Source organism: Sinocyclocheilus anshuiensis, unplaced genomic scaffold, assembly GCF_001515605.1.
Source record: "Sinocyclocheilus anshuiensis isolate Anshui unplaced genomic scaffold, SAMN03320099.WGS_v1.1 scaffold1036, whole genome shotgun sequence".
Lineage (NCBI taxonomy): Eukaryota > Metazoa > Chordata > Actinopteri > Cypriniformes > Cyprinidae > Sinocyclocheilus > Sinocyclocheilus anshuiensis.
Window position 1 is genome coordinate 1,517,377 of NW_015550226.1, and position 12,494 is coordinate 1,529,870.

At 38.8% G+C, this 12,494-nt stretch overlaps 1 protein-coding gene across 1 annotated transcript in view; it reads left to right on the plus strand.

Moving 5' to 3' along the window:
• The first annotated feature begins 455 nt into the window (after positions 1-455).
• Positions 456-12,494, plus strand: part of LOC107661022 (glutamate receptor ionotropic, kainate 2-like) — a 78,525-nt gene continuing 66,486 nt past the window's right edge. Inside the window, exons 1-2 of the mRNA XM_016450466.1 lie at positions 456-499; positions 2,744-3,085. Of these exons, the coding sequence (XP_016305952.1) occupies positions 2,959-3,085 (127 nt within the window). The 5' untranslated portion in view covers positions 456-499; positions 2,744-2,958. The remainder of the gene's footprint in view (positions 500-2,743; positions 3,086-12,494) is intronic.

Below are 12,494 nucleotides of genomic sequence, written 5' to 3' on the forward strand. Positions count from 1 at the left end.
TATATATATATATATATATATTATAATAACTCTCTAACTTTATTTTCATACCTCAATTCAGTTAGGAATTGTAAAATATACAGTCACCAAAATTCCATCCTACAGTGTTGGTAATAAGCTTAATATAGCAGCACAGCAGTTCCAACACATGGTTGAAAATGAATAAGATTTTTTTCTTTTGCCGTCTCCTATCACTTACAGCACGCGATTAATGTGAAATGGCAGCTGAAAGCATACGTTAAATCCAGCGTTACCTCGTTAGTCGTTACCTTGCTTTATAAATGTTTTAAATGATATACTCCCAGAATATATCGATTAAATATATTTATTTTGAATTATAGCGCAGCGCAAGCTGTGTGTCTTTAAGCGGGGAGTTGTGTTCGTCCGACAGGAGGCGTGTCTCCTCCACAGAGCCGAGCGGCTCCTCCATCTGAACACATGAACTACTGCTCCCACTGTACTCACACTTCATCAGCCTGAGCTGCTCTCAACAACCGAGGTAAGGACATTTATCTTCACCGTCACCACACTTTTAGCGGCTCTTACGTTGCTTTTAAATTAATATCGAGTTTAGACGTTGAAACGACTAAAGTTTAGCTTAAATTTCACAGCTGGGACGGAACAGTTCAACTGATCAGACTAATGCATGTGCTTGTTTTAAAGGTTAAATAATAACTGAGGTAACAATTACATTGAACTATTAATGTCCTTTGCAAAAAAAAAATAAAAAATGTGGTTGTGGTGTTATGATACCTTGTTTTTTTTGTCCACCTTAATTACAAAGAGGGTTATGATGACTTGTGAGTTAATAAAGACCCCAGGTTCGACTGCACGATCCTAGTTTAAAATGCACCGCCCCTCACACACTCTCTCTCTCTGTCATACACACACACACACACACACACACACACACACACACACTCTCTCCCTCTGAATCTACATGCACGTATGTCTGCTGAGAGGTTGAAGGAAGCATCACTAAGTTATTAAATAAAATATGCCCTTGCCAGGAAATAGTGTCACTGCTGTTGATGAGTCTTTTAGCACCACTTGAATTACTTTTGTGGGAGCTATCACTTATGGTGAGACATTTCATTTCAGTCTCAAAGGGAACACTTTAAAAACGATCTTCTGAATGTTTGAGCAGATAAGCACATATACACCGCACAAGTGAAAGAAATCCAAAAGCAAAACTATGGTTAAAGTAACGAATATACACAGCAAACATGACTTTTCATACGGTATGATTTTTCCAGAGTGATTAGTTAAAGGATCATCGGGTGTGAAACAAACAAAAAACAAAATCATATTTATCATTATAAAGTAAAATGCATTTTTAAACATATAAGATTCATTAATGATCCTTCCCATACTTTTTGCAAAAAATTAAATCAAAGAACACACACCTCTCAAATTGACACAGTCGCATTAGGTGCATTCATGTATTTTAGAGGTTGGCCTGTATACAATACTCAGACATTTCTTGGAGAAAACAAATCCTTAATGGTCCATCTGAAAGGATAAAAGAGTGTGTGTTCCTGCAGCTGTGAGGTGATGGCAGCTGATTCCGTATAAAGCGACGTGAATGCGGATACTGATGAAATACAGTAGAGTGGATTGAGGAGCCTCTATCGTCGCTGTCCGTGGTGCTGAAAGCCACCAGCGCTCTCATGAGCTCAAGGCAATCTATTCCAGTGCACATCTTAAGCCTATTTTGAAAGTAGGGGCACCATTTTTAATTTAAGTTGTACAGGGTTCGTCCTCATTAGGCCCTTTCCTGGTTTCAATGGCCCCCAGAGCACAAAGAGCAACGTATAGCTGCAGATATCATCTTCGATATGTTCTTATTTTGTCATCTTCGTATTTTGTCAGCGCGGAAACAAATACTGGAAGAATAGAAGAACTTAAGCGCGCGTGCACACACACACACACACACACACACACACACACAGACACACACACACACACGAGGTGGCAAGAACTGATACTTTCTATCATGTCATCACATATATTTAACATGGAAAACGATTAGGCTTCAGTTGTTAATTATTTATTGTGACATGCATGAACAATATCATGATAAAAATAATAAATAATGATCATTTACATGAGATCTCCATTTTTTGACAGTGAATACCAAGTTATCATAGTTTTATTGTAGCAGAATCTATATGCAGTAATGACCCCCCCCCCCAAGCTGTTATTTATTATTATTTTTGCAAAGTGAGCGCAGTTTACGAGAGCAGTAGGAAGAATAAATAATAAGTAAATAAGTGCAATTTCAACATTTATACGAAAGCATGTGCGTTGTAGGGTTTTGTGTTTGTTTTTCATCTATTGCAACTGCAGTCATTTGTTAGATTCTTAAACTATGTGAAAAAAAAAACAATATATTTTTTTATGAAATACACGAGACAGCGTAGGCTGCACAGCAGAGAGCTTACGGACAAACGGCTGCGCCTGAAGCATCTTCTGAACATGATATCTATGAACAGAGATGTTACATCCATGCACGGCATTCGCTTTGAGACGTGAAGCATGTTAAAGTAGGAAATGGATGTTGTGAGTGGTCAGTGTTGCGCTCGCGTTGCTCTCGGCTCGACGTCAGTGTGAGTGCAGCAGTGCAGTAGACAGCATTACATGAGCAGCCTGCGCTCGTCGCTGCCGCTTCTGCCTCCTGTGCGTCAAGCGATCCGCTACACTAGCTCTCATCACTCATCCCCGTGTTGCTCTGCTCTTCCAGGCCACCCGTGCATGGATTTCTCCTGGATTTCCCTTCTCTAACATGGACGCCCGGTTGGAAGGTTGCTCCTTTGCGCAGTGAGACGGACATGCGGAGCATCGCTGATACGGAGTGTCCTCTTCTGTCTCAGTGACCATGCCGTGATCACATCGCTGACAAAAACACCTCCAAAGCAGAAATAAGTGGGAATCTAACGATCCATCCAGGGGAATGACATGCAGTGTATCGCAGGCATCATGAAGATGTGCTCTCCTCTGGTAACTCATCAGAGATGGCTTGGGCTGTTGCTGCTGTTACTGTGTGTGGGATATTCTCACGGGATGCCACATGTGTTAAGATTCGGTAAGAGCCTCTTTTTGTTTTAAACACATTTAACAGGACGCCTTTTGTCGTGTACGCCGTGTAGCTCCTGCTGTTGTTTTAGGGTTGCCGCTATCTGTGCATTATTATATATCACCCAAAGCTTGAATGTTAAATGAAACATGCTACCTTACCTTGACTTCCCTCTTTAAAAGAGTTAAAAGTCGGTGCGGATTTGTAGGGAACGCTACTTTTCCAAACACAGAACTTTCTCAGCCCCAATCACACATGCAAAAGTTGCGTACAGGTTGTGACAGATGCAAAACCCCTTCCAAACACTATACAATACACTGTTGCATATTGCATCTTATGCATAAGACAATATGCTGTTGCATATTCTCTTGTTCCATATTGTTTCTGAATATTTCATGAGGAGAAAAGTCTGGCTGGGAGGTATTGCAGTGGCATATTTTGTTCTGTTATTGCCTAAGGTCATAATAATTCTATTCTATTCAATTCTATTCTATTCTAGTCTTCAGGTTACAATAATATTCAATACAATAACCTTTAAAAGCTATTTTTACCTGATTTAACCCATATGAGTTGTGTTGGTAAATACAATCATGTATCAGTGTTTTTAAGTCGTATTTTTGACTTGAATAAAACCAGTTAATGGTAAAAATGGTAACATATGTTACCATTTTAGGTTACCTTTTTTTTCAGTACAGATAACACTGAGGGTTTAATATATACACAGTAGGATACCGAGTGTGTATTAGGCACCTGTGTATTTCAGTTTTGGATTGTACTATTGGCGTTTGCTATGAATCATATTTTAAACATCATAGAAAAAGTTAGACATGATTTAGAGTAGGCTTTCACTGCATAGATGTTCTCTTGCATGTTGCTATTAGCAACCATTTAATGAATGCTTTGAGGAAGGCCATCCAAGCTCAGCATCACCTCCCAGAGTCACAGGCACTTTCTTAATAGAGTTGTAGTTTTAATAGGAGCGAACATGTTCGCTTCAGTCTTATTATGGTCAACAATGAAAGAGGAAATTTCCCTGGGAGAGGAAATGTCCAACAAACGTCAGCAGACTAGTATCAAAGGCTGTTGCTCTCTGGGTTGAGGCCTGTCTTGATGTGCTCCTTTTCCAGTCTCAATCAATACAATCAAATAATGTCAAATGCACCTCAGGGATTTCCGTTGCATAGCCCAGGGCTTCCTTTAATTATGTGATGTAATAAGCTGTTTTTTTTTTTTCTCACTCCAGGACACCAGCACAAACCGAAAACACATCACACAATCACACACCCCAGCTACATTTAGCCTTCAAGTCCTGTTTTCATAACTGATTTCTTCAGATGCTGCCTTAAACTGTGGAACTAATGTAACATAATGGAGAGATTTTCCAAATTTAGTTTATCATTACTGTGCTTGGTTTGCAATTAGCGGAATGTGTAAGTACGCTTCGTGCCACAAGGGAATTATTTGAAGCCTGCAAACAAACATTCACAGCTTTTGCGCTTTAATTGTTAGAATGCATTTCGCACATGATTGTGTAAGAAAGCAGCCTGTGTGTATTTACCCTATAGACTTCGTTGTTGTTGCGAACACATAACTGCAAAATGATTGCATGTTTTTAAATATGGCAAAGAATATGCTTTCTTTAAAATCGTATCATATCTTCCACTTTTTCGTTTAACTAGACATTTATTTGCCATGGGATTGTTAAAAATAGTAGCAGCAATGTTAATTGGCAGAGATGCATGGATATGGTACGCTTATTATTGCTGTTATTGTTCACGGTGGCTTTGTTTCTCATTATACACTGATATTCACTGCTGAGCGCTTGGATGTTGTATGTGTGTGCATAAAAATAGTGCGGAAGATTGCATTTCTCTTCGTTCCAGTGGGATATATTCTTGTGGGTGTGTAAGTGGCACAGGTTTGTGAATAATATTGCATCTGTGTAGGACAAGTGAGGATTTCTCTTCTTGCGCAGCGAAAATACATGATGTTGAATGGGATGATGGGGAGATGGGAAAACGGAACGAGCGCTACTGTCTTTTGCATGTGTCATCACATTCTCCATCTCTGCATTAGGAAGCAGCTGTCTGTGACAACATCTGGCTCTCAGCCACTGTCCCACCGTCCTCTGTGACTTCAGCTGCCCTTCTCTCACTCTCACACACAATTCTCTCCACGTCTGGATACACGTTTTATATTTATTGCTCACAAACACTGTTTATATTTCAAAGCATTTGATACATTTACATGTAGATGTATTGCATTTTAGTAACATAGCTAATATAATAAACAATAATTGCAATATATAAACAATAATTTCATTGTAAAAAGTGGTAACTTGTAATTGTTATCTTACAGAGCTATTACTACCTGATTGAATGCATAAACATGAGTTTTGTTGGTATAAATCAATGTATTTAGGTGCATTCCGTGATGTTCAACAATATTTTTGACATTAATAAAAACAGTTAATTTTGATTATTTTTTGGGTAGCATGCATTTTGTATGATGCTGTCTTTCTTAATAATCATTTTTTAATGAAGTTAGGACTCATGTTAGTTTCTTTCATTTGTAAACATTGCATCTTTGCCTTTGCAATCACAAATAAGCTTCTAGCGTCAAGAGGAAACTTTACAAATGAATGTTGTGTTAATTTTAAGAATAAGATAGAAATCAATAAGTCTATAAATGATGTTTCAGATAATATTTTATCACATTTAATATTTACACCTTGTACATTCTTAACAGTATATGTTCCTGCTTTCATTGTGCACAACACGGCATTTTAGTGCAATAAACTCCAAAGAAAAAGTGTTTTATCAAAATGTAAAAACTTGCTGCACCTGAAGAGAAACCAAAAAAAACATGCAGGCATTTGAATAACACTAACCAATAGCTAAATAGCTATTTAGTAATCTTTTGTCATTTTTAGCTTCAGTATTTTTGATAACTGCTTTCTTTTTTATCTATTTATTGGACTACATACATATTTAATTGAGTTGCATCTGAGAGAAGAAAAGCAGCAGAGACAAAGAGAGCTGCACTGCCTTTAACAATTAACTCAACAAATATTAACAATGATGTGCCACAGAGAGCTACAATAACAACTAGAGCTGATCGGGTCATACCACAACATAAACAAAGTCAAAACAAGAGCTGTCTGGTCAAAAACAATACAATTCACCAGGGCACACTCTTAATGAGCACAGCAAGACTGTCATGAAAAGTCTTTCTCCCTACTGTGTTAGGAGTGCAAGAGCAACAGGGAAAAAAGAGCTAAAAGGTCTAAAAGTGCTCATACATTTGCTGCATGCAGAACATCTTATATATAAGTAAGCCTAATTATACTTATAGAATATGTAAACCCATTTCCATTTTCAATTCAAAACAAAGACTTTTTAACAAAAAGACCTTAAAACACAAATGCATCTTTATCCAGACTTATGCAATATATTTTTTATTTATATATTTATTTAAATTAAATGATCATTTGTTGTGTCATTGCCAGTGTTCTTAAGGATAATGCCTCTACAGGACCAAACAGAACTGTAATAAAAAAAATAAAAAAAAATTTCCAAACACAATATGTCATTTTTCAAGCAGGTAGCCCTGCCCCAAACTCACACAATTGTTTGATCCATAAATTGCTATTTCGGGCAGATTATGATTCCATTTGATGGGATTTCCACTTCAAATTAAGACAAGCACATTGAATTAATCAAACCTAAATTTAAAGCCACTGGAAGTGGCAAGTGTTTCCCATTAGTGAGGCTGTATGCTGTCCTTCAGTAGTGCTGACCATTCGTATGCTCCAGTGCTGATTCCATGACCTCCGGTGCAGGCCTACTTCATCAAGGACATACGTGACCTTGAGAGACAAAGGAGAGCAAATCACAGGCATCTATATTTGTTTATATGCTGAGCACAGAGCTTAAAGTTCATATCTCATGTTTCAAGGTTGTTCTTAGTGTGTTGTTATATCACTGTCCATTGACACACTTCGAAGACCTTTGCAAGTGCCTGTTTCTGTTTTTGTTCGCTTAGCTTCAGTAATACCGAGTCTGTATCTTTCGTTCAAATAAATAAATTGTGAATGTGAACATACCTGATGAGTAAGAACAGACCATTCCCACATTACTCCTACCCACAAGTCTGCAAGCATTTTTACCTGCTGAAAAAGATCCTCCACGGAACCAAAGGTTTTTGCATGTTACTTGCACAATACAATGTTTTGACCTCAAAACACTTGTTTACCATAGTGCATGTTTTCTAAGCTAATCTTTTTTGACATTTACATAACCAGCTCCATATGTGTTTTTTTTCCTCACCTAGTAAAATAAGATCTCAAAGACTTTTAGAAGCAAGCTAAAATGGCATGGTTTTTATCAGAAAATGTATTTTTATCTCACATTTGTTTTTGTTAACACTGTCAAATTAGATTTAGGGTTTAAAGTAGGTAATACACTATTTCAAATGTAGTAGAGTATTAACCACTCATAAAACATTTCACTTTGAAAGCGCTGAAAAACATTAAATAAGCAACTAGTGTTGGGTAAAGTTACTTTTAAAAGTAAAGCTTTACAATATTGTTTTACACCATAAAAAAGTAACTTACTATGTTACTTAGTTACTTTTTATGGAAAGTAATGCATTGCATTAGAAATGCAATACAATTTTCGTCACCTAGGATGGAATTGCTTATTTGTTTTTAATAACAAAACACCCAAAAATTATATTTTTGGCAACTGTAAAGGCCCTTTCACACCAGAAGTGAAGACTGAAGGAATCAAATATTCAGTCTGAAGGAAATGCCTCTGCACCTCACTCTCAATTTCACTCAACACAGGGACAGGAGAGGTGTCAGTGAATAAATAGGGAAACAAAGTAACTCGCTTTACTTATTTGAAAACATAACTAAGACATTTTGTTGTAAATGTAAAAGTAATGCTAGTTACTTGAAAAATGTAGTCTGATTACGCAACTACCCCCAACACCGGAAGCAACGTTGTATTATTTTGCAGAAAATAAAAAATAAAAACAATTTCCAGTGAGTTTGGATTTGTCTTTCATCCCCTGTATGATGCTCAACGCTCATAGCCACCGAAGTCTTGATCTCCCAGTTATATTGTGACTATTACAATCCCTTCCCTCGATCCCCATTGTGTCCCCATACTGTTTCTATTTGCCCACCTACAGGTTTGTCCCTGGGTAGAGCTTAATGTTATAGTGCCTCTGCAAGCAGCAGTGGCTTCAATTCTATTAACCTTTCCTATCTTTGTACCCCTTGTGTCTGTACTTCCATCCTTGTATAAGCTGGACCTTGAAGCCTCGGCCATGGTGTTGCCTCTTGTTTCCGCTCGTTTTTACTCTCCTCTAGACCACTTATTGAACAAAAACATCCTGTACAACATGGACTAGTTTTAATTGCTACCATCAACCCACGTAAATCCATTTTGCTCTCTTCAGTTATTCAAGCGAACCTCTGCTCTGATCTTTCTCTGGATCAGCGATCATAGCCGCACTCAAAGATTTGCCAAGCTTAAAGGCACAACCAAACAGCTTCTCCCATTTAAAATCTGCTCAACAAGCACTCATTTCATAGTTGTCAGTTATTATTCTCTCATGGCAGTCAGTAAACCTGGGCAAGCAGTGTTGGAGGGATTTCCATACTTTTTTTTTTCCTGATACAGGGCAAAGCAAAGCTCTTTGCGTATTGTTGATAATACGCATCCTGTAACCACTGATACACATTACCTGCTCGGCAATTCGGTTTGCAGCCACATTTTGAAATTTCTATGCTGTTCTTCTACACACCTAGTCTATACTGACCTGCAGCAGCTACCTCAACCAACACAACATGAGCACTTCAATACCCCTGAAACTGATATAGCATCCAGAGATTCTCTTTAGGAAGCTTCTCCAACTTAATTATAGAAAGCCAGCCAAACATGTTGATGTTTTTCAACACCCCAAAGCAATTTTCTGAAATGGAGTTCCACAAAAAAAGATCAGAATTGTTTATACAGTCCCACCAAACAAAACGCTAACCAGTATTGTATTGCTAAGACCAGCTTGTTCAAGGGTCCTTGCCAAGACCTGAGTAGGTTTAATAAAAAAAGGTACAAAAGCTATCACTGGGTACAAAAAGTACAAATATGTACAATTTAGGTACTGATATGTACCTTTAAGGTACTTATATGCACCCTTTAGGAGTTAATAAGGTACAACGGTGTACCTTTTGAAAAAATACAGCTCCAGTGACAGCTTTTGTACCTTTTTTTTGAGAGTCTTGAGTCCCAGTCAAGACCAAAACAAAAAGAGTCTGAGTCAAGACCGAGTCGAAAGGCTCCCGAGTCCATGACAAAACCAACACCATGAAAATATAGTTTTGGACTTGGACTTGGACACTCAACACTGGTTTTTAACTCCCCCTGCCACCTTTTCATGAAACCATGTTGGATGCTATAATCTACAAAGTAAAAAGTGGTAACCTGCAATTGTTAGAACTATTTCTACTTGATTAAACCCATACAATGTAGTTTTGTTGGTATGGAGTAATGTATTTAGGTAGATTCAGCCATATTAAATAATGTCGTCGACTCGAATACAACCAGTTAGATGTTTTTAAAGTGTACCTTTATGGGTACTGTGTCTACCCTTTCCCCACATCCTCAAGCAATTCTTCATGAATGCATAAAGAAAAAAGCCTTTTGAGACAAAAAATGATAGCCTTGTTTTCTTAATCTTTGAGTACTTAGTAATAGGTCAGTTTCTAGACTTTGCTCAGTAAGTGTAAATAATACATGTTAGATTATAACAGATTAGTTTTGTTTTGTACCGTGTGTATAGCAATGGACCTGAGGATTGAGATGTGCCACAGGGATATAAAACTGGAGCAGTTGCAATTTGCAGCAGCAGTCTCACGGCAGAGAATCACTGCAGGTGTGGAAACGGCCAATGAAACTGCAGGAGAATCGTTCGTATAAAAAGGAGCTAAGCTGCACCATTTGATGAGACCAAAAATAAAGGAATAAGAGGATGGGCAGCACAAAACAACTAGAAGAGCAGAACATGTTTGAATATGATGAATATTAAAGCTTGTTTTCTTGGCTCTGAAATAACTAAAGGTTCTGCAGCTCTGTTGGAGGATTACCAAACATGAGCAAAAGAGTAAATGCAGATTTACTGATGCACAGAATTTGAGAATTGTTTGGTTCTTGTCAAACATGTTAGTTTGTCCCTTGTGAGAAATATATAATTTAGTATACTTAGTACTATATGGAAATATACTTAAATCTTAAATATGAACTGAATGTAATGTTTTGGGGACACTTGATTGCATTTTAATTGCAATTGTTTTAAATGCAGTTTGCAGATTTATGTTCTGACAAGTATATATTTATATGTAAATTCATAATTACTTATGTTGTCTTTGAAATATGGTTACAATGTACTGCTAAATGTACTGACAAGTATTCATGGTGAACTGAAATATTTAACTGATGTATTTAAATATGTTTGTAATAGCACATGATGGAGTTGCAATTTACTATATTTTAATTTAATAAACTAACTTTAAATGTAATATTGAATAACACACTACAATATAATAAAGTGCTTTAGTCAAAATAAATGTACTTCTTTGAAGCACAAAAAAAGTTTTTTTTTAAATATTGATAAAATGCACTTTGAAGTAAAACGTCTCAGGTTACTTATGCAACCATGGTTCCCGGAGTAGGGAACGAGACACTGCGTCCTCTAGGGTTCGCTATGGGGAACGCCTCGTCGTGACCCATGTCTGAAGCATACATTGAAAAAACACCAACAACACGTTGGCTGGCGACAGCCCATGACGTCACTACCGGTGCGACTATAGTATAAATAGGCGCCGGGAGAACATGTCATTCACTTCTTCGTCTGAAGCTTGCATTCGAAGCATGGCAGGAAGCCTAGAGGACGCAGTGTCTCGTTCCCTACTCAGGGAACCATGGTTACATAAGTAACCTGAGACGTTCCCTTTCAAGGGAACTTCGAACTGCGTCCTCTAGGGGTCGCTATGGGGAACGGTATACCCACGGAGCCCCGTTCAAGAGGCGACTCAAAGAAGTCTCTAGTCCAGACCATCAGCAAGGTGGTCCATAGAACCAACCAAACATATAGGTCCAGCATAGGAGACGGAAATGCAGGAAAATTCCTACCTAACCTCGGTCAGGTGGAGAGCTGGTGGTTATATGGGAATTAGGAGCTAAGGGCAGATGTAAGACCCCTGAAGGAAACGAGTAGATACTCAAGTATCACTCTGATCCGGACGAAAGCGCTGATGCCTTGTCTGGATCACATCCCTAGGTCTTGCCTACCTCCCTTTGACCCGCGATTCCTTCTACCCCTACCCGATAACAGCTTCGTGGGCTTATTGTTGTTGTTTTTTTTTTGGAGCTGTCGTTATAATAATTTATCATTTTGAACAGGAGTCCAGGATTGATCGGGAAAACATTTTTAAAATGCATCTACAAAGAAGAGCAATAAGACGGCATTATAACATAAAGTGCGCTTTGATTTTTGAATGGCAAATACGTGCTCACCCACAGACATTTACAGGTTCATTTTGAGGTATTAGCAAAACAACAAAGCTGATGCTTTTCACGGAATTTACGTGATTACCCATCATAAATTATGATATAGCCTGGTTCGTTGGTCCGTTGGATCGGATTGCTTTCTCACTACAACCGAACTGCTCCAGAGTTAGTTTTCAATCGAGCCGAGACCACCTCGTTCAGGCGATCTCGGACCGATTGTTTTGGCACGGATCCGGGCGCGATTGCCGTGTTCACATATGCCCAAACGAACCGAGCTAAGGGGGGAAACGCTCCAGGTTCCGAAACAACAGGCCAGGTGTGAAAGCACCCTTAGACCTGGACCATCGTGAAAGGAAGGACTGAAGGCCGCTGAGAGCGCCTTTGCCTCCCTGAACTTCTCGAACACCGTCTCAACGGAGGTAACCAAAAAATATTCGGAAGGTGAAACCGGCGCATCGAGAAGAAAGCCCCTCTCTTCCATCCCGATATCTGCCAGGTTCACCCACAGATGTCTCTCAATACATACTATAGCTGCCATGCTTAGTAGCACAGAGAGTGAGATCTGTGGTGCGGCGAAACTCAGCTACCTCATCAGGCCTTTATCCAGGTCTTCCAGCAGGTCAGCCTAATATGCCTGGAGCACCGCATCGTGCGCAACGAAGCAACAGCCTGACCTGCTGCTGCTACGTATGCCCTGCCATCTAAGCGAGATGGCAAGGAGGGAGTTTTAAGAGAGGACGTCTCACCCATAGAAAGATAGCTAGCCAGTCGTCTTTTTTACAGGGGCATCCTCTCATAGTCGTTTCCGCGCATCGCCTCGATGTTGGCATAACTCGTATGCT